At 39.0% G+C, this 26,940-nt stretch overlaps 1 protein-coding gene across 3 annotated transcripts in view; it reads left to right on the top strand.

The window, feature by feature from the left end:
• Window positions 1–23,528, top strand: part of LOC140491343 (lysine-specific demethylase 2B-like) — a 171,393-nt gene extending 147,865 nt beyond the window's left edge. For all 3 annotated transcript variants that reach the window (XM_072589383.1, XM_072589382.1, XM_072589384.1), the window contains 4 exons: window positions 6,468–6,631; window positions 11,007–11,168; window positions 13,074–13,292; window positions 14,962–23,528. In XM_072589383.1, the coding sequence (XP_072445484.1) occupies window positions 6,468–6,631; window positions 11,007–11,168; window positions 13,074–13,292; window positions 14,962–15,158 (742 nt within the window). In that variant the 3' untranslated portion in view covers window positions 15,159–23,528. The remainder of the gene's footprint in view (window positions 1–6,467; window positions 6,632–11,006; window positions 11,169–13,073; window positions 13,293–14,961) is intronic.
• Window positions 23,529–26,940: the final 3,412 nt, after the last annotated feature.

Genomic DNA, 26,940 nt, shown 5'->3' on the forward strand with positions numbered 1-26,940 from the left:
AGGATCGAGGTGTCAGGGCAGACGTCCTGATTGCTGAAGGTCAGCCAATCAGGAGCTCAGTTGAACGGCAGTGCTATCAAGAGAGGTGCTAACTGCTGCTCCTATGGCATCTATCCAAAACTGAGGATTATTGCTTGATCCCAGCCCTCATGTGAATGGTAGCAGGAGGCAAGTTATAGACGTGATCAGGTCCCTCAATCAGGCCTTTGAGTGGAGGACCCTTTTGGATGTTCTCAAACAACTGCATCTGAGTTGCTGCTTGTGCTCTTTGCACGATGAGATACCTCCCCATCACTGGGTTAATACTAATGGCAGCAGAATGAGTCTCTTGAGGGTCTCAATTGACAATGGGGCTGTTTGACCATCCATAGACCTTCCCACCATGGACTTAATTGAGGTGAAACAGGAAGATAACAAGTAAGGAGAGCTGCTAGTGTATTATTGCTAGACAAGTTATCCAGAGACCCAGAAAATCTTCTAGAAGCCTAGATTCAAATCCCACTGTGGCAGATGGTGGAATTTCTAGTCTGATGACTTGAAACATTTATCAATTACCAGAAGAAAATAAGATGTAGGTGTGGATAACTTTCAACTCCGCTTTCTTGTTATTCTTTTCCCTTATTACCCTAACTATGAAGTATATGGAAGGCTGAGAGCAATTTTTAACAACATAGCATCACCAGCCCTTAGTCAAGAATTCTACAGATTTGTTACCCTCTGATAGAAGAAATTACTTCTCTTTCTTAAATGTGAATTCCCTTATTCTGAGATTATTCACTTTGGTCCTTGAGTCTCCCACACAAGCAAACAGCCTCTGCATCTACCCTGAGAATCTTGTATTTTCAGTAAGGTTGCTTCTCATTCTTAACTCCAACGAGTTTAGGCCTGACTTACTCAACTTGTCCTCTGAGGACAGTCCTTTCATACCTGGTGTCAACCTAGCAAACCTTCTCTGAAGTGTCTCCAATGCCAGTATATTTTTTTAAAAAGACACCCAAAATTGCTCATAGATTTCAGCTGTAGTCTGACTAGTGCTTTGTATAGCAAAACTGGTCTACTTTTAACACCACTCCCTTTGGAATAAAGGCCAACATTCCATTTGCGTCTCTCACCATCTGCTGAACTTGGATGCTAGCTTTTTGCAATTCATTTGTGAGGATTCCCAACCCCTCTGCTCCTTAGCTTTCTGCAGACAAAGCATTTAAATAATATTCAGCTCCTCTAGTCTTTCTGCCAAAGTGCATAACATCAAGGATTCTATCTGCCAAGTCTTTTCTCACTCATATAACCTGTCTGTACCCCTCCACAGATTCTGTGGCATCCTCACCATTTGCCTTCACAGCTATTTGTGTCATTGCCAAGCTACCCCGTATATATTTTTAAACTAAAATCTTTCACCAGTTATTTTAGGGATAGAAATATACCATCCTTGTCTGATCCCAGCTACATGTGACTCCAGACCCACAGCAATGTGGTTGACTCTGACTCTTAACTATTATCTGAAGTGTTATACCAAGACATTTAGTTGTATTAAACCACTGAAAATGTCTCAAAGAATGAAACAGGCCAGACCACCTTGTCTTGATCTAGGCACTAGAAATGACATCAGCAAAATCAGCATTATCAACCCTGCAAAACTGTGACTAGATCCAAAATTGCAAATTAATCGAATAACAGCCTGATGTTCTCTATAAGTTGTCATTCGGTGAGCATGACTGTGTCCTAAATAACACTAATACCACCCTGAGTTATGTCATGTCCCTATGGCAAATCAGACCAGCAGAGGTGGCAGCACAGTAGTTCAGTCAGAAGGGAGTTGTATGGAAATCCTCAAAATTGACTCATGAAGTCTCAAGATAAGAAAGCATCCTGCGAATGAATCAGTACTGTTTCATGTTGAGCATCACTTGAAGGAAGCATTGGAGATGGTATAAACAGTAATTGTGCTGTGGGTGGAGGATTTCAATGTCCATCAGCATGAGTGGCTAGCCAGCACCCATGCTGATCTAGCTGGTCAGCATAAATAACTAAATGCTGCAAAAGCTATGTGCCCTGACAACATTACAGATATAACACTGAAGATGCATACTTCAGAACTTGCACCCCTAGCCAAGCTGTTCCAGTGCTATATAGATGCCAGTGTTGTAATGTGGTAAAATTCTCTGGTATGTCCTATACATAAAGAGCAGGACGAATCCAACTTGGCCAGTTAACACCCCATTGGTCTACTCTTGATCATCAGTAAAGTGATGGAAAAAGTGATCAACAGTACTGTCGAGCAGCTCTTGCTGAGCAATAGCCTGCTCATTGGCACTCGTTTGGTTTCTGCCAGGGCCACTCAGTTCCTGACTTCATTTGAAGCTAGGTTCTAACATGAACCAAATTTCAGAGCTGAGGTGAGTGTCAACACTCTTGAAATCAGGTCACATTTCACCAGATGTGGCATCAAGAAGCCTGAGGAAAACTGCAGTTCATGGCAGTTAGGGGGAAAACTCTCTCTATAGGTTGAAGTCCTGGCACAAAGGAAGATGGTTGCTGCCATCTCAGTTCCACAGTAGTGTCCTAAGCCCAACTATCTTCTGTTGCTGTTTTGTCAATTTCCTCCTCCCATCATAAGATCAGAAGTTGGGATGTGCATTGATTGCTGAGATACTAAAGCAGTCCATGCCAATATGCAGCAAAACCTGGACAATATCCATTCATGCTAAACAAGTCATAGAGTCATACAGCACAGAAACTGACCCTTCTGTTCAACTCATCCATGCCGACCAGATATCCCAACCTAATCTAGCCCCACTTGCTAGCACCTGGTCCATATCCCTCCAAACCCTTCCTATTCATATACCTATCCAGGTGTCTTTTAAATGTTGCAATTGTACTAGCCTCCACCACTTCCTCTAGGTAAAAACAATGACTACAGATGCTGGAAACCAGATTCTGGATTAGTGGTGTTGGAAGAGCACAGCAGTTCAGGCAACATCCAAGTAACTTCGAAATCGACATTTCGGGCAAAAGCTCTTCATCAGGAATAAAGGCAGTGAGCCTGAAGCGTGGAGAGATAAGCTAGAGGAGGGTGGGGGTGGGGAGAGTACAATGGGTTAGTGGGGGAGGGGATGAAGGTGATAGGTCAAGGAGGAGAGGGTGGAGTGGATAGGTGGGAAACAAGATAGGCAGGTAAGACAAGTCCGGACAAGCTATGGGGACAGTCACTGAGCTGGACTTCAACAGTTTCCTCCTTTCCCCTTCCCCCACCTCACCCTAGTTCTAAACTTCCAGCTCAGTAACTGATGAAGGACTTTCAATTATCCTATCAATTATCAATTATCCTGAACTATCAATTATCCTGCTCCTCGGATGCTGCCTGACCTGTTGTGCTTTTCCAGCACCACTCTAACCTTGACCTTGTCTATTTACCCTAACCATGCTCCTCATGATTTTATAAACCTCTATAAGGTCACCCCTCAGCCTCTGACGCTCCAGGAAAGACACCCAGCTTATTCAACCTCTCCCTATAGCTCAAACCCTCCAACCCTGGCAACATCCTTGTAAATCTTTTCTGAACCCTTTCAAGTTTCACAACATCATCCTGATTGGAAGGAGATCAGAATTGCGTCAAATATTCCAAAAGTGGCCTAACCAATGTCCTGTATAGCCGCAACATGACCTCCCTACCCCTGTACTCAGTCCTCTAACCAATAAAGGAAAGCATACCAAGCACTGCCTTCACTCTCCTATCTACCTACGACTACTTTCAAGGAGCGATAAACCTGCACTCCAAGGTCTCTTTGTTCAGCAACAATCCCTAGGACCTTACCATTAAGCGTATAAGTCATGCTAAGATTTGTTTTCCTAAAATGCAGCACCTCCCATTTATCTAAAACTCCACCTGCCACTCCTCAAGCCCATTGGCCCACCTGATCAAGATCTTGTACTGAGGTAACCTTCTTGCAATGACCACCACACCTCCAAGTTTGGTGTCATCTGCAAACTTAGTAACTATAACTCCTATGTTCACATCCAAATCACTTATATAAATGACAAAAAGTAGTGGACCCAGCAATGATCCTTGTGGCACACCAATAGTCACAGGCCTCCAGTCTGAAAAGCAACCCTTCACCACCACCCTCTGTCTTCTACATTCAAGCCGGTACTGCATCCAAAGGGTTAGTTCTCCCTCTATCTCATGTGATCTAACCTTGCTAGCCCACCTACCGTGAGGAACCTTGTTGAATGCGTTACTGAAGTCCATATAGATTACCTCCAATGCTCTCGCCTCATCAATCCTCTTTGTTACTGCTTCAAAAAACTCAATCAAGTTCATAAGACATGATTTCCCACACACAAAGCCATATTGACTATCCCTAATCAATCCTTGTCTTTCCAAATACATGTACATCCTGTCCCTCAGGATTCCCTCCAACAACTTTCCTACCACAGACGTCAAACTCACTGGTCTATAGTTGCCTGGCTTTTCCTTATCATCTTTCTTAAAAGTGGCACCACGTTTGCCAACCTCCACTCTTCTAGCACCTCACCTGTGACTATCGATGATACAAGTACATCAGCAAGTGACCCAGCAATCACTTCCCTAGCTTCCCAAAGAGTTCTAGCCTACACCTGATCAGGTCATGAGGATTTATCCACCTTTGTGTTTCAAGACATTCAGCACATCTTCCTCTGTTATGGGGTTTTTCAAGATGTCACCATCTGTTTCCTTACATTCTATATCTTCCATGTCCTTCTCCACAGTAAATACTGATACAAAATACTCGTTTTGTATCTCCCCATCTCCTGCGGCTCCACACAAAGGCTGCCTTGCTGATCTTTGAGGGGCCCTTTCTCTCCTTAGTTATCCTTTTGCCCTTAATGTATTTGTAAAAGCCCTTTGGATTCCCCTTAACTCTATATTTGTCAAAGCCATCTCCTGTCTCCTTTCTGCCCTCCTGATTTCCTTCCTAAGTATACTCCTACTGCCTTTATACTCTTCTTAGGATTCACTCCATCTGTCGTGTCTATACCTGACATATTTCCTTCATTTTCTTAACCAAACCCTCAATTTCTCTAGTCATCCAGCATTCCCTATCACCCTAACAGAATATACTGTCTCAGGACTCTCGTTATTTCCTATCTGAAAGCTTCCCATTTTCTAGCCATCCCTTTACCTGCAAACATCAGCTCCCAATACGCTTTTGCCTAATACCGTCAAAATTAGCCATCCTCCAATTTAGAACTTCAACTTTTAGATCTGTTCTAGTGTCAGATATGAGAGAATCTAACCATTACCCCATGACACTCAATAGTATCACTATTGCTGAATGCCTCACTATCAACATCCTGGAAATTACCATGCCTAGAATCTGTACTGAACTCACCATATAAATATTGTGCCTACAAGATCAGGTCACAAGCTAGGAATTCTGCACAGCATAACTCACTACCTGACTCTCCAGAGATGGTCTACTATCTAGAAGGCACACTTGAGTGAGATGGAATACTCCCCACCTGCCTGGATGACTGCTGCTCCAACAGCACTCCAGTAGCTTGTGACCATTCAGGACAAACAAGGTTGCTTGATTGGATTCAGATCTTCAAACATTCATTGTCTTCACCACCAGAATGCAGTGGTAAATGTGTGTATCATTAACAAGATGCACTGCTGCAACTCAACAAGGCTCATTTTGCCAGCACTTTGCAAACCACGGAAGGACAAGGGCAACATATACATAAGAACATTACCCCAACCCTCCAAATTGCATACCATCCTGACTTAAAGCTGTATTGCGATTCCTTTATTTTCGCTGGGTCATAATCCTGGAAGCACCATGGGTGTTCCTGCACCCCAGAAAGGAAGTTCTTTAGGGCAGTTAGGGATGGGCAATAAATGGTGGCTTAGCCAAACATGACAGCAATGAGGACATTATATCCCCCATCTGTAAAAATCTGTGTTTTGGCACTGTCATGAATGTCGGCGTACAATAAGATGGTGCTTCTTGCATATTGCTGTGTTTTTTTACTTTGAGCTTAAAGACATTAGACTTAATGATTGGGCTGGGGTGTGGGTTTGGGGCAGGGAGGGTGAGGGGCAGAATTGTGATGTTGTGTATAAACTGAAGTTTTATAGACATTGTTCAAATCCTGCACCTCTGGTATTTATTCCAGATTGTCTTGATTGTCATGAATTAATTTAAATGGCTATTGTGTACAAATTGCCAGTCAGTATGCCATGTATAAGCTTGCATGTTGTGTGTACATAATCTCGTCATACTTTGTGTACCTGCTGACTCATTTTATGTATACAGTGAGCAACCTACTTCTAAATTAATTTACATTCTTAAGGCTGCAATTTGAATGCTTCTGTAACTTATTTAGTATTAAATCTCAAAACATTTGTTTTTATTTTGTAACTTTCCACTTATCCACTGCATGGTTTCACTGGTTTCGTTTTGTTTCTTTCTCAATGGTTACAGGTGTTGTGACAAGCGGTTGTGGACCACAATTAACCTGAGTGGCTGCAAATCGATCACTCCAACTATGCTGAGTGGGATCATCAGGAGACAGCCTATCGTACTAAACCTTAGCTGGACAAACATATCGAAAAAGCAACTCAGTTGGCTCATAAACAAATTACAGAGTAAGCCTGGATTTTGTACATGTATTTGTGAATTCAGAGAAGATATCTTTTGCGCTTGTACAGATCTCTAGAACGAGGCTAATTGTATTAACATTTTCATTAAATATGTAATACTACAAGTCAGGAATGTAGAACAATTTAATTATGTGCTAATTTAGTTTAAATTTGCCAATTTAAGCACATTCCCTACAGTAGGCACTCCATTTAAATTGTAACGCAGAAACTCTGTGCTGATGATTCCTGAGAACCATAATAGGTGCTCCTCGTAGATATAGGATAAGGGGTAGTAGATTTAAAACTTGGATGAGGAGAAAATATTTCTCTCAAAGGGTCACAATTCTGTGGAATTCACCATTGCCCCAAAATACGCTGGATGCTGGACATTGAGCAAATTTAAGGAGGGGCTGGCTTGAAGAGGATGAAGAGTAGGCAGAAATGTGGGATTGAGGCGAAGATGAGATCAGTTATGATTATATTAAATGGAGGAGCAGGCTTGAGGAGCTGAATTACTCCTAGTTCTTTGGCTCAGTGACAGTGAAGTTCAAAAACCAGGATGGTGTGTGGCATTGGAAGGGAACCTACAGGCAACAGTATTGCCATGTATCTGCTGCCCTCTTCATTCGAGACAGTAAAGATTATGAATCTTAAAAGGTGCTGTCTGAGGAGCTTTGAATTTCTGCAATGCCTCTTACACTGATGCACAGTGACAGCTATGTGTTTGAAAATGTGGTGTCAGTCAAGCAGGCTACTTTGTCCTAGATGGTGCTCAGTGTCTTGTTTGAGCTGCATCCATTCAGGCAAGTGGAGAGTATTCCATCCCGCTCCTGAATTATGTCTTCTAGTTTTCCTGTAATGTCTTTGGATAAACTGCTTCAGGGTAGTGATTTAAGATTTTGCTCTGATTTTGTCCAGTTGAAAGAGAATACATTTGACTTGGAACTAGTTGAAAGTTAACTGAAGACCTATTTGATGAGAAGATTAGAGTTGTGAAAGGGAGCATTTATTTACAACTGTCAAGTCAGTCTGAAGTGATTTCACTTTTCACAGTCACTGGTGTTATGGTTATTTGAAGCCCGAATTCGAATCAGAATCTGATGCCACCAACCTGAGTATGCCTGGGGAAAAGGGGTGGGGAAGGTCATTCTCTTCACGTTCTTTTCACTTACTGCCAATGTAAATATCTTAATGTTGTGGCATTTCATGATTCAAATTAAAGTTCTTGCAGGATGTTTCAAGTCCCTGAAATACAATGTTACTGTAGAGACTCTCTCTGTCTGAATGAATTGTAACAAAATGGGAAATCCTGTCTTGTGATTTGAGATAAATATATTAACATTTGGAGGATTATATACAATCTATTCAGTTTATACAATTGCAGGACTCCCATTTAGCCATGTGGTACACTTGATGGCCACCTTTTCCTTCTTTACAGGATTTGCTTTGTCAGGGTGGAGGGTCAGGGAAGGTGTCCTTGGATCATAGTCTGAAGTAAGAGCTACCAGAAGCACTGAAGCCCATGTCCTGTGCATGTAGAATCCTATTAGGTCTGTAATTTTGATTCTGAGGATGAACTGAGCCCCATGCATTTATGCAAAGTTAACTATATCAGCATTTTCTCCATGAACACCATGGATTCGAAATAGGTTAAGGAATCCATTTCTTCATTCCATGATGTCGTATGGCGTCACTTGGTAACTTGCATTCCAGAGAGTGATTGCCTTGAATGAAATTTATAATCTATCAATCAGTCATACACAGCAGCCCCCAGTTTCCAAACTGGATCCATTCCTCAGTACATTCATAAGTTCATTTATGCTCAAGTCAGAACACAGTATAGGACAATATAAAATATCCATTTGTAGGTATGAGCAAACATCTGCATGTCAAATCCTTAAAATTAATAGTACTGTGTGATCTTGCATGTAAGTATGAACACTTGTAAGTTGGGGACCCCTTGTATAGTGTATCCTTCACATTGTGCTGCTCAGTGGCTGTAAGATGGTGAAAAATTGAAGGATAATGCATGGTATCCTTAGGAAATGGTAGTTTGGCAAATTTTATGCATTCTTTTAATTTTTTTGAATGCGTGAATGTGTATACTTTAACTACAGAATAGACTTTCTCAGTTGAATACAGTAATGCCACTGAAGACCCTGTGCTCCTTAGCCAAGCTACCCTGTACAGCTACGACACTGGCTTTGACGCAGCAATGTGGACAATTTTCCAGGTGCACCCCATCCATAGAAAGCAGGACAAATCTAACTCTGCCAATTACTGCCTCATCAATCTACTCTCTGTTAACAGCAAAATAATGGAAACGATTCTCAATAGCGCTATCAAGCCACACACATACAGCAAGAACCTGCTCACCAATACTCCACCAGGGTCACTTGACTCCTGGTCTAATTAGACTCTTGATCCAAAAATGGACAAAAGAGCTTAATTCCAAAGGTGACAAAAGATTGACTGACTACCCTTGACATCAAAGTATCATTTCACTAAATGTGATACCAAAGTGCCCGTGCAAATTTTCAGATGGGGATTGGGGAAAGCTCTCCACTGGTTGGAGTCATAACTAGCACAAAGGAAGATGTTTGTTTTTTTTTGAAGGCCAATCACCCCCCGCACAAGGACACTACACTGAGGGGCATTTGTAGTGGTGTCTTGAGTCCAGCCATCTTCAGCTGTTTTATCAATGGGCTTCCCTCCATCATAAAATCAGAAATGGGCTATTCATGATGCCTACTTAGTGTTCAGTGCAATCAGAACTCAGCAAGTATTGAAGACATCTATGTCCAGATGCAGTCTGATCTGGCCACATTTAGGCCAACAACATTTGTACCACGTAAACATGAGGCAATGACTGTTTCTAAGACAGAAACTAACCATCTCTCCTTTGATGTTTTATGGCATTACTATTGCTGGATCCCCCTACATTAGCATTTTATCAGTTACCATTGATAAGAAACTCAACTGAATCAGTCATAAATACTGTGGCTGCAAGAGCAGATGAGAGGCTGGGTATTCTACAGTGAGTAACACTCAATATCTGCCTCTCCAAAACTGTCCCATGTACTTGCTATTTGCCTGGATGCAAGTGTCCTGATCCCCCATGATGATCATAACCTGAAAAGAAAGGAATCTAGTGACCAGATTTGAAAATTTTTATTGTTAAGGCATTCTGAATTTGCTTTGATTTTGAATTTGAGTATTACAATTTTCTATTCAAAGATGTATTTCACTTCAAGGTATAACAAAGATAAATCTGAAATTTCAAGCACGTGCATCACTCCCTACACATTTGGAGTACCACATGCAATCTCAGGCCTTCTAATTTGGTATTCAGAGTCATAGAGATGTACAGCATGGAAACAGACCCTTCGGTCCAACCTGTCCACGCCAACTAGATATCCCAATCCAATTTAGTCCCACCTGCCAGCACCCGGCCCGCATCCTTCCAAACCCTTCCTATTCATAAACCCATCCAGATGCCTTTTCAAATGTTGCAATCGTACCAGCCTCCGCCACTTCCTCTGGCATTACTATGTAGGAGCTCTCACTTTTCCCACTCGAATTGAATAGCTTTCATTGACAACCAAATTTTAACAGAGTCCCAGCTACATTTATTACGACAAGGCATGTGGCTATAAACCCTCAGTCTTCTGCAACATTAATGATGCAGTTTGTCAGTTAGTTTTTAATCTGTTCATGGGCTGTGAGCATCAAAACAAGGCTAGCATTTATTATCCACCTGTAATTACCCTTGAGAAGTTACAGTGAGCCATGTTGTTGAACTCTTGCAAACCTGTTTATTTGAGTACATTGCCATGCTGTTTGGGAGGGAGTGCTAGTATTTTGACCCAAGTAAAGTGAAGAAATGGAATATAGTTCCAATTTAGGATGTGACATGAAGGAGAAGTTACAGGTGCTGGTAAAAGTACATAAGACTCCCAAGAGATGTACATGAGCAGTGATGCCAGTATATGGCCTTCATTTTTTTTTTGCTGATATAAGGGAGTTGAAATCTCAGTGTTTAAAAGTTTTAAATGGTTTTACCTTTAACTGGAGGTTTGTACTTGCTAGTCCTGTTGTTTTCCCCTTATCAACTGAGTAAGAAGGAGCTCTGTTCCAAGAAAACCAGCTGGAGGTTCCTCTCACTGTTTTGCTTGGAATGGAAGCTTTTTCATCTAGTAGTGACATGGTAAATAGCACTTTGTGCAATTTGTGAACATGCAGAAAGCAGTTGGCACTTGAAGATTTATCTCAATTATGTCTGCAGATATGTCATGGGTTAAAGATTAATGAACAGCCTATTCTGTACTGTCACCTACTTTTTAAGTTGATTTTAAGTGCAAATCTTATCTTTTTCTGACAGATTTGAAAATCCTAGCACTAGCAGGTTGCATTTGGAGTGCAATCTCTGCACTTTGTACGGCGAGCTGTCCCCTTCTACACATGCTTGATCTTCGCTGGGTGGAGGACCTCAAAGACTCCCAGATGAAAGAGTTGCTTTCACCGCCTACAGATTGCAGAGTAGGTCAGTTCAAAGAGTTAATACACATCCAATCGGTTGACAACTACTTAGTATTTTACTGCAGTAGAGAGAAGCATAACACTGGATCTATAGTTTTATCTGGACAGTGATGATGTATGAATTTAAACTAAACCACCTTCACTAGTATTTTGACAACTTACTGTCTGTTAAACTAAAACTGTTTTCATCATCTTCGAATAGTTGAGACTATCACATATTAGAAAATGGTTGTCCATGTGTTTTAAGATGTTCGGAATCTTTCATTTTTGCTATCGAGCATCTGGTTAACATTTTCTTCAGAATGCAACATGCTCTACTGACCACATCCTTTCTTAGTGAAATAATAAAGAAGCTTGACTAAAAATGGAAATGAACCTGGTTTAGATGAGGACCAACACACACAGCATTGAATGTTGCTTTAGATCCAAGGTCACAATTAACAGCTGGTATTTCAATCATAGTCATACTGTTTGGAAACAGATCCTTCAGCCCAACCCATCCATGCCAACCAGGTTTCCTAAACGGAACTAGTCCCATTTGCCTGTATTTGGCCCATATCCCTCTAAACCGTTCCTATCCATGTAGCTGTTTCGAATGTTGTAATTGTATATGCTTCTACCACTTCCTCTGGTAACTTATTCCATACATGCACCACCCTCTGTGTGGAAAAAGTTGCACCTGCGGTCCCTTTTAAATTGTTTTAAGCCTATACCCTCTAGTTTGGGCTGCACTACCAGGGGAAAAGACCTAGCTATTCATCTTTTCTGTGCCCCTTATAAACCTCTAAATCTCATAAACCTCTAAGATCATCCATTTGCCTCCTATGTTATAGGGGAGAAAAGGTCCCAGCGCCTCCTTTCAAACCCTCCAACCTCAGTAACATCCTTTGCAAGTGTTTTGCATCCTTTTCCAGTTTAATCACATAATTCCTACTGCAGGGTGACCAAAATTGTATGCACTACTCCAAGTGTGGCCTTACCAATGTCTTGTAGAGTGATGGTCACAGAATTGAGTATAATGAAAGCAAGTGAGCCAAATGCCTCCTTCACCACCCTGTCTACTTGTGACTCTACTTTCAAGGGACTAAGTACCTGCAGCCCTAGGTCTCTCTCTTAAACAATACTCCCTAGGGCCCCACCATTAACTGTGTAAGTCCTGCCCTGGTTTGCTTACCAAAGTGCAATACCTCCCATTTATTTGAATTAAACTCCATCTGCCATTGTTCAGCCCGATGACCCAGTTGATCAAGATCCTTACTGTACTGTTAGATAACCTTCACTGTCCACTATACCACCAATGTTTGGTGTCATCCGCAGAGTTACTAACCATGCCTTCTGTGTTCTCATCCCAGTTGATTATATAAATGACGAGCAACAGTAGACCCAGCACTGATCCTTGCAGTACACTGCTGATCACAAGCCTCCAGTCTGAACAACAACCCTGTACCACCGCCCTCTGCCTCCTGCCATCTAGCTAATTTTGTATCCAGTTGGCACGCTCACCCTGAATCCCATGTGGTCTATCTTTACTAACCAGACTACCTTATGGAACTTTGATGAAGGTCTTGCTAAAGTCCATGTGATAATGTCTCAACTGACATACCAGAAGATCAAAGCAATCTACATGGAACAGTTTTTTGAAGATTTGTCATGGTACTCCGCCAGTGTGTTAAGTCACGTTCCTAATTTAAAAACAAAAGCTCAAGGCAATTGACAAAACATATTGTCGCAACTTTCTCCACCATTTTGATTTTGCATAACATGTATTTGCTGATGTCTAAAATTACCCTGCTTCCAAATGGTTATTATCTTACAAATCTTTTAAATTTTTCTGTGTCTGTGATTGTATCAATATTTGTAATCTCAACATGACCTTTGAAAGCAGCTCCCCTTTTTCTGTCTTTCACAGGTCAGAACAATGATCAGAGCAAACTCTGGAACCTGACAGAATTTCACTTAGCTGGTCTGGACATCACTGACATCTCGCTGGCACTGATGACCCGTCACATGCCAATGTTGAACAAGCTGGATCTCAGCCAGTGCAACCACTTGTCTGATCAATCCATTGCCATCCTGACAGCGCCTGGCTCGTCTATACGGGAAACACTGACTGAAATTGACCTTTCAGGTAAAAAGATCATTAGTATCTCAACATGTTTTAAAATTTCTTCATAGACATTGAGTGGATGAGTATAATCCTGTGGATTTAGCCAGCTCAGTCAATGGTTTTATTGCTGTTTTTACAAACTTCACTGGTTGACCACACAGTGGTGGTCATACTAGGGTAAAGTAATTCACAAACAATAAGAATTACTGATTGAGCAAATGTTAAAAAATTAGAAATGCCTCTGTATAGACTCTTGTAATCTGAACATACTGGTGATATGGGTGTTAAAGTGATTAGTAAAAGCAAAAGTGGTAAGAGGTAAAGGTTTTTCTCTCAATGAATAGGTAGGGTCTCAGATGCACTGCCAGTGTATGCTGGAGGTATGCGTCAAGTGTGTGGTACTGGAAAAGCCCAGCAGGTCAGGCAGCATCTGAGGAGCAGGAGAATCAATCTTCAGGCAAAAACCCTTCATCACTTTCACCTGTACTGGAGGTATTCTTGACTGAGGTATTCACAGGTGAATTAGATAGTTATTTGAAAAGGAACCACATGGGTAAAAGGGTGTAGGGAGAAGATAGGAAAATGGCACTGAGCAAGATGGTCGTTTGAAAAGATGATGCAGACACAGTGAGTCAAATAGCCTCGGTCTCCTGTTTTAAAAAAAATTGTAATACCGTAAACATACCTGCATTTAGTGACAAGATAACGGACTATATACCAAATTATTAGATACACCCAGTACTGACAATGTCGTGCTGATGGCTTGGCATTGCTCTCCTGAACCCGAGGGAAAATATGAAAAGAGTTTTCATTTAGTGTTGTGAAGTTAGTGTTTGTAAAATTGTGAAATGGGGAAAGCATTACGTGATCCCTTTAAAGGTTTTTTTTTTCCTGTGTTTAGAGATTTAAAAAGGGATGACTTTAAGCAGGTCGGAGATTCACAGGTGCACAGAGCACCCAAATTGAAACATTTGTATTGAAAGGCTGTACAGTTAGCAGACCAAGCAGCATTTTTTTGAATTTAGCAAATCAATTTGAGACAGGCCTTGGCTGTCAGAAATCTATTAAATTTAAATCTGATAGTTTTGACAAACTAGGACAATCAGATTGTAAAAATGTTGCTAGGTCATCAGAGGTATAAAAGAAGGGGGCAGTTGGAAAAAATTCCAGAGCTAACTGCTATCTGCTAAGCAGCAAGAGCTCTTAGCGAAAGCACCATCTATTTACTGTGGTACATTGGAACCCCATCTAAATTCCTGTCAGAAGAATCTACAGAGAAAGCATGCATGACAGAAGGATCAGCAGAGAAGAGACACCGTTCTGGAAGACACGTAACCTTGCTGTAATTTCGAGAGACTAAACCCTTTTGTTTTGTTATATAAGTGGTACTTGTACTTATTGGAACAGCATACCATTAGAATCTTGCATTATTTGGGAATAGGTAGCAGTTAGAGTGGAATTGTTTGGTCTGTTAACAGTTTAGTTAATTGGGTTCACAGTTAGATAAATAAATTGTTACTTGTGGATTGTAAAATGAGCATCAGGGATTTCTTTTACTTGGGTAATTCGGTTTAGTTCTCAAAGGGAGGGGTCAACCTTAGCTTTATAACATTTACAGATGGCAATATTAAATTAACAATTGTCAATAAATACTGTTGTCTTAATTCTTTTAATGTTTTTTTCCTTTCAGGTTGCAATGGAATAACAGATCAGTGCCTATCGCTGCTTAAAGACTGCCCAAATCTTACTCTAATTGACTTTCGGAATTGCAAACTGATTTCACCCCAAGCTTGTCAGCACCTTGTAGAAGGGCTGTCAGATGTTGCCCCCTTTGAACTCTTGGAAGACAAACTATTAAAGAGGAGAAGTTTACAGTTGACAAAATAGCCGCCTGGTCGCCCATAAGCCTTGCTGAAATGTTTCTCCGAGTCCGGATGGAGACAGTGCAGATATAACATTTGAGAATTGCCTCTGCCTGCTGCTTCGGGTGTGTGTGTGTATTTGTGGGCCATGCCGTGATAGTTTGGAGTCGTCATGGTGATCATGTCATTCACTGCTGGCAAAGTCAGTGATCCAGTGACTGCTGTACAGTTTTGGGGGGAAATTACTGGTGTAATTGCCTTCACTTAGAAAATGAAGCATGGTTTTGGAAAAAAAATTGTTTTTGTATTGCAAATACAGGGTTCTGAGCATTGCGCTCTGGTAGTAAACTCCTTCCCCTGCCTTCCTCTCCCTCCTTTTCCCTCTTGAAGAGAAAACAGTGATATGGTAGATTTAGGGAATATTTTTTAAAAATGGAACATGAAGATATTATGCATGTTTGGAAAAAAAACACGAGAAAGCTTAAAGATGGGCTGCAATTTAAGTTTGGGAAAGACAGTTACTATTTCCTCCAAGTCTAAATTTGAGGAGAGGCCAAAATAATACCAATGCTCCTAACACGTGTAGTTCAATTATACTTCTTCTGAAGAAGTGTATGACGGTTCCTTTGACATTCCGTTTTGCTGTACTTCAGTTTTAACCTATAATGCATAGGTTGAGAGTCAGCACATTATCTTAATACTGAAAAATAAGTTGTCAGTTTGCAAAACCTGGTTACTGAAATAATTCCTGGTAATAATAGACTTCATTCATTCCTGTTTTGGACTTTTGTCACTGAATTTTATTCCTTTGATCAAAACAAACTAGATCATATATTGAGGCCAAACTGATTGCTATGGCACTCTAGTTCTGCTCAGAATCGTGAAAAGGGGGTGTGCTGTGATGTCTAACATGTTTTATTACAAAGTTGTATTTTGTAGGGTGTGCTTTACTTATTAGTGATCTGCAATGATATTGTGCTTATTTCATAGTATTTTAAAATGCACCATGGCAGCCCGCCTGGCCTAATTAAGGGGTGTTATAATCCAAGAAATGGAAAATGTGCAGTGATTGCATTTAGAAAAGAAATGAGTACTTTGAAAGGAATAATTTCACCGTTAGTTGTTCTGTCTCATTTAAATAGGACAGACAAAATGGAAGCACGATAACTTTTAGACCATTATATAAATAAACATGTAGGGCTTCTGACTCTGTACCAATTCGTTAATATTCTATCAATGCAGTTCCTGCTCAGGAACAGCAATATTGTAAGTTTTACACTGATTCATTATCAGTGCAACAACGAAATAAGACCTTTTTATGAAAATCTGTGTTGTGTAAAACACTTGCTTTTAATGACTAACTTTAATTGTAACTAACCATGCCTACCCAAACTTGCCTTGTGCCAGAAAGGTTCATACAACCTGTTTACGTAACACTGTAAACATGACTGGTTCACGAACAATAGGACATTTTAAATTGCACCTGTAACACCTAGCCTGTAGATAGCAGAAATTATTTTTTTAATCTAAGTATCCTGCCAAAAACAGAACTAAATGGAAACGCTATGAGCAGTTTGACGTACCACACATTTCAAGAAACAGCTGATACAAATTCTGGTTTACTTCTGCTTACTGAGAAAAAACATGTTTTATTTGTTTGGCCTTGTGCTACTAACATTGGATATATGGTTTGTTAGTAAATGTGGCTACTACCATAAACTTATGCAAGTGAATTAGTCTGCTGCCCTGTCCAGAGAGGAGCCTTTATATTAACTGAACTATCTGAATTTGTATGTTTCAAAAACCCTTCTTTGAGTCTTAGAGTTCAGGATGTTTGATATTTCTTACATTATCTTATGTAGGTGTTTCCTCCTTTGGAGCAAAGACTCTCAGCTTGTTTTTTCTTTAAATTTAACATGGGGCTCATTTCTCAGTTTTCCACTGTGCATAAACGTTTTTATGACTTTGGTCAAGCAAATACCATGCACCCATCTTTAAGCTTCTATCATTAGTCTATGCACTGTTGGAGAGGGTGAATAAATGTTTGATAAATGGAGGACTTTCCTTACAGCCTTGCTTATTGTCTGGCTTCAAAAATAATGTAAACCCTCTGCTTGTCCTCAATTGTATCCTGCTTACTACAAATATGAGCAGCAAAGGATTTCAAGTACTGGTCACAGCATGCTGTCTAATGGCTAAAGCAGAATATCTGTTCTATATATTTCTTCTTTACAAAAAACACATTTATTGTAAGAGAATGTACTAAATTTCTGCCAGACCTACATCCCTTAGAATATAGATGGTACTTGATTAAAGCAGCAGTTGTAAAAATCTGTATATTATTCTGAGGCACCTGCTGCTCTCTATAAGTAGTAGGGAGATTGTTCAAGTTGGGTTTGAAATAGATTAAACTTTAAGGGGTGTGTAATTAAATTTATACCTAAAACCAAAACATTGACGGCTTTGTTTGATCCAAAGATAAAATCGTCAGTAAAAAAAATACTGAAAATAATGTGATATTCTAAAGAAATTTTACCTTTTTTGATCTGTTGTACAAAAGTATTTTTTCTCTTAAACAGTGCAGCATTTTCCCCTGTTTATGCAGTGCAAGCTCTCAAACACATTGGACAATAGGCCATGCTCCATACGTGAAGATCTGAATGCGTACGATGAACAGTCAGCTGTATTTGCTTAATCTTTTAGTGTGACACCTGACATAAATGTTTCTTAAAGGACCATAGGTGGGGTGCTTCTGTTCCTTGTTTGACAATGGACTTGTTCATTTTTAATTTCAGCAAAAGTATTTTTCTGTAAGCCTAATCTTGTTTCTAATTATCTTTTTTTGTTTCAGTGGTAGTCGTCTATGCTGTGGTTTCACAGAGGGAACCTAGCTCAGTGTGGATTATCATTTACATGTGTGCACTCTGAATTCAAATTGTGTGCATAAATAAATTTTATATAAGTACACAATGATGCATTTGTTTACATACTAATGGTGCAAGGAAGATAAATCCACATGTGAAATTAGTACAAAAGCAATTTTAGCAATAGTTTCACAGATGTTTACATCACATGGTTACTTGTTCTATGAATTTCTTGTGCTTAACTTTTATATCAAATAGAAAATTACGTACATGCTTCATTATTTTGTTAACATCTTATTAAAGAAATACTCTGTGATAATGCAGCTAACAGGAACTAATCCCACCTCTTGTGCTATTTTGTAAAGAGTTTTAAAAACATTCATTTTTAATGCAAAGTAAATTTAAATTGATAGAGGACATAATTTCAATTGTTTTTTAAATTGGTAACACCGCTGTAAAATCTCTTCCAGGATTCGGGTTTTTGTGCATGTATGCTTTAATCCTTTCTTTTCTTTTTTCTTAAAAAGAAAGTTTTCTTTCATACCTTGAGCTGCCAATTTTAATCCATCTGTCTTCCTTCACACTCAGGGCTCCTGGGAAAAAGTTTAATCTAACTTTGAAATATCCTTTTTAGTATGAAGACAGAATTTAAAGGGTTACTTAAATGAAAAGTGCACACATTAAATTCCATTTTTAAAAATCTGCCAAAAAATCTTTTTTTTCCCCCCCTGAAGCAACAGCACTGGTCATTTCACTAAGAAGGTGAAACATAACATTGGACTTCATCTTGGGATCAGTAATAGGAATTAACTGTGCTGAGTACATTTGCTAAAGCACTAAGTTCAATTTTCTTTTAGCTGGTAGAACATTTGTTCTGTTCACTTACGGATAAACAGACAGCATCATTGCTTTAATTCAGTAGTTTCAGTTATGTGGATTGGCTTGCCAATTCAACACACTTGGAAATGGCAGCAGCTAAGTTAATTGCCAGTGTTTAACACAATTTCATGATATTATCTGTCTATTGTTTTATTGATTAGTTTTTAAATAGTTGTTTAAATAAATGGCATCAGGGCAATGCCAGTCATATGTCTGTTAATATGATCCGATCTCCTTTCTCTGTGCAAAATCTTTGAATATTTCAATCAAAAGCAAATTACAGACGCCAAAGGAAAATGTTGCCATTCAAACATATTTCAATCCATAAAAAGTTGGATTGTTCTTTTAAGCTTTCCTTTTTTAAAACAAGCTTTTAAACTTTTAAAAAGTAACAGCATGTAGAAAACTGAAATAAGTCACTCAGTAACAATGTAAACATGAGGTGCTGGAAAAAATAGTTCACATGTACACTGCTTTTATCTATTGAATGCCTTCCTGGGTATTGCACACTGACCTAATGCGTGTAGTCCAATATGAACTGATTTTCTGTCACTTAACAAACAATTATTTACCATTCACTTAGTTATTGAAGATAGAATCACATTGGCAAGTAGTACTGTGTTATCAGTGCAAGGTCCTATTCCTAAACTGGGAGGCTAGTTTAAATTAACTGCTGAGGATTGACACCACCTTGTCATATTCACTGCATAGTGCGAGCATGGTTGGTGGCTATCGGAGTGTGTGAATGTCATAAATACTTGGTATCAAGAAAAACTAAATTAAAGCTTTTAATTTTAATTTCCATTTATAGATCTTAAGCCACAATTGGGAATTGCATTCTCAGGGGCCTGGTGTTTTTAAACACACATGAAGAGGTTTTATGTTTTTTTTAAAAATGTTATTATTCAATTTGCTTTTTAAAAAGCTTTATAATCTAATGTGTTTTTGAATATAGTGTCACCTTACAAAAGCTCCTGTTCACTGCCATAAACCTTCCTTTGATATCAATAAATGAAGAAAAATTGACAGACTAAGCTTCATTTAACGGACTAGGACTCTGGAGTATTGATAGGAATATAGGCATCTCTGTCACCAAAGCCTAATATTCTTGGAGCCCAAGCAACAATCTATAATGTCTTCATGCCAGCAGTATTGCTTTTCTCTGAACACTTGTATTTGTCATCTTCTAATTTGATACTAGCAGGCTGTTGTAAATAAACTAACATTATCAATTCCACTCAGCATTTTTAGAAGTATGTATGCTACAGAGACTCATTGCAGAAGGCATTTACTCTTGAATAGTTGCAGGGCATTCTTCCACTAGGCTAGAAAGAAAAATGGCTATGATGATAAAATAGCAAAACTGCCACAGGCCTGTACTGTGTTTATATTTTGTTGAAGATTGTTTTCCTTGGATTGTATGTTTGTTCGTTTTTCCAAAACAATCCTGAGTGACTTCTGAATCATTCACTGAATTGTCCGTCTTTGTTTCATCATTAATTAGAAAGAATGAATGGGATTATTTGCCTATGCTAGGGGTTGCTAGTGTAGTAGATAGTACAAGTGTTGATAATAGCAGGGAAGATTAATGAGGTAGGCCTCTATACTTCTGTTTTCACACTCCTTGATTTATTGTCCTTGCCCTTACAGTAGAATATATTTCATCTTGGTACATTGGGAGCTAACATTTTGATTTGATAGTTTTATAGGAATATTTTTTCTTAAGTTGCAGGGTTATTCACTCAGGTGTCAATTTTGTTTTAGAAATTTCTACCAGAGAACATAATTGTCTAAAACTGTTTCTAAGAAGCTACATTTCATTCTGAATTCTGCCATTGATGCTGTCATTTCACTGAGTTAAAGCATTTTTGTAGTGAAATTCAAATGGTGGTTATTTTAAAATATATTTTGTACTTTTGTTTTACTATCTATATCCTAATGCACTGCATTACTTGCCTATCTCTTCAAAAACATTTTAAATACCTCTCTAACTGTTTCTATTATTTTTCCAAGTGTGATTTTCTTTCTTTTTTCATTTGGCACTGACAGATGTTTCACCATCCCACTTACGCAACTGTCTGTAACTGTTAATGAAGGATACAGGGAAAAGGTGGGGGAAATGGGTGAGTTGCTCTTGCTGATTGTGAACATCTCGGCATTGAGCTGAGTGACCTCCTCCAGTACTGAAATCATCTTTATGATTCTATGGAAAGGCGCTATTAATGTCACAGAGAGAATTAAAAGCCCAACCAAATCTTGCCTTGGTGAAGTTCAGCAATTAATCAACCCTCATCCTTTGTACGTCACTTTTCTCTGCCATTGCCAAACCTTAAGACTAACATTTAGTCAAAGGACACCTTCCTTATGTAAAATACATTTGAGCAAATGCTTTATAAATGCAAATTGCTGTTTGTCTTGAGATCCCTCCAGATAATTTGGCAAACAAAGGATGATGCTGTTTGATTTCTGCTTGCCCATTAGAATAGTGCCTCCTGTCTCGTTATCCTGTTTGTGAAGGGATGTTTGTTTTAAATTCAAACCCTAGGTAAGATTCGATTTTAAAAAAACTAAAGTCTGTGGACATAACTGCAGTTTGTGAATAATACAAAACTACAGCTGACTTGATGATATTACTGGAAAAGTGCATTGAGTCTACATGATGTCTCTGCCTATTTATCAGGAGAGTTAACTATTTAATCGATTTTGCTTAACATTGGCAACACAATGAGCAGAGGGCTGTCATCCACCTGCACTAATACTGTATAACTTTAAGTCATTTAGATCTATCTGCTAAGATGGTGCTTGTACTAATATGAATGTCCTTTTTTTTTCTAATTTGCTTTCTGAATGCTTGCTTGTTTTTGGAGTAATAAAAATAATTCCTATTCCCAAAAATCAAAACCTCTGTTTACAGTTCTGATCTGAGACTCATCTGTGCATCTGGTAAGTCTCAGATGAAGGCCTTGGTTCCATTGGAATATTCACCAAGTGCATTCTTTTAAACCTGGCTTAATACTAGACCTGAGGCAGGGTGCAGCCCCAATACCCAATCTCTCAACATGTGGGACTATCTGGCACTTAATGTGCGCCTAAAACAATTCTGTATGAAAACCAGTAATTGTGTTTATTAAAAATCTGTGCTTAGTTCATCCTCAACCTCCAATCTCTCCAATTGTGTCTGGGTGGCCAGAAAAATTAAAGATGCCTTTGTTTGGTGGCTGCAGCTATTATTACACTTTCAGAATAGTTTTACTGCATTTATTTAAAATTTGCTGGGGAGTTTCCTCCTCACTTTTGGGAAGTCATTTCAAGTTTTTGTTTCAACAGATGTTGTCTTTAAATGTAGAAGGTGATTGTTCACAGCGGTTCATTTTAAAGCTTATAGGACAAAACAAAATGGCTTTGGGAGAATCTCAAGAACACTTTTACAGCAGTTTACTAGATTTTGTGGAAAGTGGCATCTTGATGTGGAGTTTTTGTAAAAAATAAATTCTAAATCTTCAATACCATGTTTCTATTTTGGAGATAAAATAACTAGCCATATATCTGCAGTAAGCACTAAAACCATTGTACTTTAGGAGAGCTGGTTTCCTTTTTATTACCCCCTTCTGTTTTTAAAGTATGCAGAATTTCATGAAAGGATCATCAAAAGTATATATTTTAAGAGAAGCAATACTAGGAGTGTTCCCAGAGATTTGAGTTCAACTTGTGTCACAACATGAAAGGTTGCTGTATCATGTGATGCAGTTTCTGAGTTACCTGTCCCCTCTCATTGAGTTTTCTTGCTAGTTAAGATTCATGCCTCTGGCACAGTATATTCTGACACATTTGAAATGGTTCTGGTTCCTGTTGCTTGTTTATACACAAGTTGATCTCCCTTCTGTACGGTGTGATGAAATTCTGTTTTAATGTAGCCTGAATTTTGAGTGTCTGATTCAGTTCAAATAGTATCAACTAGGTTCAACTAATTTAACTCCTAACCCTGTTGTACCTGCATGTGAAACCTGCAATAGATGAGGCTTTGGGTGAATTTTGTAACTCTGTCAATCTTGTAATCTCCTGTATACAATGTTATTCCAGCACAGGGGGGAATATTAGGCTTTTTTAATTTATATCTGTTTAATCCATGTTCACGCTTAATGTTGTTACAGCACACCTTGGTTTCAGCTGCAATGTTTGAACTGGCTTTAATGGTCAGTGTACTGGAAGGTGTGTCAATTTAAATGTGGAGCAATATTGACTAAGTACATGCAGGGTCCTCCGCAATGAAATTAAAAGTGGAAGACTGCCGAAGGACTCTCCAGCTCCAAGACTTGCATTTTACAGTTGCTTATATATGTGTCATATACATATTTATTGACCAAAATACTTGGTGAGGGCCACATGAGTTCATGTGGAATGCCCAATAATTCAGGTTGTGACTTCTTGTTCCTGGTGTTCTCCTAGTTAATAGAAAATAAATGCAGAATTTTGTAAAGCTTTGAGTAATTTCTCAGTTGATGTTTTGTAGGCATTATACCACTTGTAAATAACATTCTGCTGGTTGGTTCTTGTACCTCTGATCCTTATCTTGAATTTGTAGCTGCACAAAAAACATGCTATACTTCAGAAATCTCAACTATACTTGAATAAAGTTTTACTTTAAATTTAAAGGTTTTTCACCTGTTCTAATTGCTGTATTTTGTGACCTGGAATCTGTGTGAAATGTCCCTTTTGGGTGGTAGGATGTCAGAATGAGCCTTTATTTGTCAAGACTGTAGCTATGAAGGGAAACCAAGTCAATTCACCCCACCTTCTGGTATGCGCCTCCATTGGAATGGTTTGGAAAGAAACTGGGGAGAGGAGACACTCGATCAGGAACAGGGAGCCCTGCACATAATTCCTTTGGATAGAACAATATTTTTGTGAGTTATTTTACTTGCCTATTGTCCAATGTGTGTTTCTCTGCTTTTCACTCCTTTTTATGCAGTGTATTCAAGAGCAAAGCTAGGCAGATACTTGCTTGTTTTCTGTTTATCTGTAAGAGGACACAGCCTGCTCAAAGTTCTTCTTTCCTAGACAAGAAAGTGGATTCTAAATGAGAATTGATGTGCTGGTTATGATTTTGCAATCTTTCCCAGATACTGGAATGGCCCTAATAATTAGAAATTAGCAAAAGTATTTAATAAATGAGTGAATACAGACAACTGCAGGCCAGAATGTCTGGGTATGAGAGACTTAAGCCCAGAAGTTTTGTTATAATGTACCTGAACAAGTTAATTGCTCAAAAGAAAATACAAGACGGTTAAAGTCATGCTTCAGCTGTAGACTGGTTTGATTAGACCTCATCTAGAGTCTCTTTGTGCACTGCTGGGAGTTACACCTCCAGAAAGTGTTTTATTCCTGGATGGTCAAGTTCAGATGTTGGCACGCAGTTTGGTGTTATCTGAAGATTGCTGATTTGAATGCTTTTGTGATCCTTTCTGGAACTGATAGCATGGTGATCAGGATGCTGGTTTTGCAGTGCTGCTGTAGGATTGATTTCTTCCTTGGAGTTTATGGTATGTTTCTGGAGCAAAGTCTAAAGTAGCTGCAAATCTATGCTAGATGAAAGAGTAATCCTTTTTTAGATCACCCCTCCTCAGGAAGCCTGCAATTGGCACCTGCTGAAAGTAACCAGCAGCAGGCAGTGGACAAGGGCATAAACTCTGACAGTGTGCTGTCTTCTGTGGTTATTTCTATGCCAAGGTTTCCATTGAGATGGATCAAGCAGTATCCACCGACACAGTAAAGGCATTTGAGCGCAGTGGACATCATAGGTACAGCCCACCTCTTTGGTAACTTTTAGAAAGTGCTTTTGAAGGACCCTTGGCAAATTGCTATAGTGGATCTTGTAAATGGTGGATGTTGCTTCACTGTGCCAGTGATGGAGATGGAGGAGGTTCAAGATGGTTGAGAGAGTGTTTCTCAAGCATGCTGCTTAATATCAGATTATCACCACCCTGGTAACAATATTTTCATTTAATTTTGATAACATTCCATTGGAAGTTTCTGATGTTTGTTTTTATCATAGTACCCCACTAGGGGCTCTATAACTAATCAGTTTTCATCACTAAATACTGCTTGGAAAATTGGTAAATTCATGGAATTTTTACAGTATCTGCCTGCTGCTGCTTAATGGTTGGCAGTTGTTAATTTTCCTTTTTAAATGTAGCTCACTATTTTAACTAATGTGCAAATAACACATTGACAATGTCTGGGACATTTTTACTCAGGCCTCCAGACGTATAAGAGATTTCAGAAAAGTAATCACCTGGGCTTTTTTTTAAACTTTGTCCTTGATGTTTTTTAATAATCCCAGTTAAATTTGACGATTCACCTATGGTCATATTTGCCAGTTTACTCCAGAGGAGCTTAATATGTCCAATATAGTCTTGTGAAGAAATTCAATCCATTTTTTAAAAAAAATCCATGATTTTAAATTTGTCAATTTGTCTGACAAGAATGAAATCCTGTGGTGTGTCTTTGATGCCATAGCTATCATTTGAACTAATTAAATTACTGGGAAGCACTGTGATTTCTAAATACGGTAAAACTAAATTGTTATCAATGACATTTACACAGAGCTAGCAATAATTTTTAATGGTAAATTAATATCCTCAATTATTCTTTGGCTATTCAGAGCACAGTATACCAGTAACATCAGCCATGAATTCTTTTGAAAGCCACCCTTAAGCTAAATGCTAACTGTGTCCTGGTGTTTAAAAATTGCTAAATGTAATCTGTCTTTGTAGTAACTTCCTGAACTGAAGCTTGCTACTCAGAAATGTTTTGCTTTTAAGTTGAAAACAACTTCCTCAGTTGTAAATTGCTGCCAAAATTATGGTGCTGTGTTGAAAATTTACTACTTGAGCAATGGCTTGCTCTGCTGAAAAATCATCTTGAGTCCTAGCTCCTTTTTTTTAAAAAAAATTTCACCGTCCACTATTTGAAAACCAGACTCAATTTGATTCTCCTTTCCCTTAAATGAGCAAAAGTGACCTGCCAGCCACCTTCAAATTGTCAATTTTTCAAACTTGCACTTCAGTTATGGATGAAATAGTCATATACTTAGCGTCACATGGTTGGGTGTGTGGGGCAGAGATTTTAAAAAGTGCTTTGTTTTAGTAACACGTTATGTGTCTGGTAAATTAGTAAGCTACATAACATTTTTGGGCAATGGGTCTTAATTTACAAATAGGTTTGAGTTTTATGTTCAATGGGTTTTTATGTTTTATTACTGTTCATTATCAAATGCTTCAAAAAATTATTTTACAACATTGCAGCTTGACAACAGGATATAAAGTTTCCAAAGATAATTTCTAGCTTCTGGGCAGTAGTTTACCTACGTCTATTGTCGGTATTTTCAGAGGTGCCATCAAAAGTGCCTTGCAGTGCATCAGGTGGACTGTGCCAGTGATAGAATGAAAGTCAAAGATGATGGTGGGGTATTCCTCAAGTATGCTGCTTAGTCTTGGAAGATTGTTGAGCTTCCAGAGTATTGTTGGAGTGATATTCATTCAAATAAGTGAAGAATATTCCAGAATGCTGCTGTCCTGTGAATGGTGGACAGGCTTTTGGAAATCATCAGGTACATTGGTCACCTCCAAGTTTCCAACTGCCAACCTGTTTTACAGCCACTGTATTTACGAAGCTGGTACAGTCCAGTTTCTGATCAACACTACCACCAAGATGATAGTGTAGTATTCAGTAATTGTAATGATATTGAATGTCAAGGGACATGGTCAAATTTTCTTTGAGTCAAACATTTTTAGGAAGAGATAGAAAAAAGTCCTTAGGTGCTTGATGACTGGTCCAACCTGTCTGTGCCAATCAGTTCTAAACCTATGCGCCAGGCCCTTTCACCTTGTATGATGCAAAGACCAGTCATTCTCCTCTCTGGAACTCAGTTCCAAGATAAGCTGCATCTGTTGTGCTGGGCTGAGTCAGTGAGGATGAAGTATTTGTGCACCCTTCTCTTTCATTACCTATAAAGTGAAAAACAAGTTTTGACGTGACTTGTTAGTTGTGCGACCTCTTTCCTCA

This window comes from Chiloscyllium punctatum, chromosome 19 (genome assembly GCF_047496795.1).
Source record: "Chiloscyllium punctatum isolate Juve2018m chromosome 19, sChiPun1.3, whole genome shotgun sequence".
NCBI classification, from domain to species: Eukaryota; Metazoa; Chordata; class Chondrichthyes; order Orectolobiformes; family Hemiscylliidae; genus Chiloscyllium; species Chiloscyllium punctatum.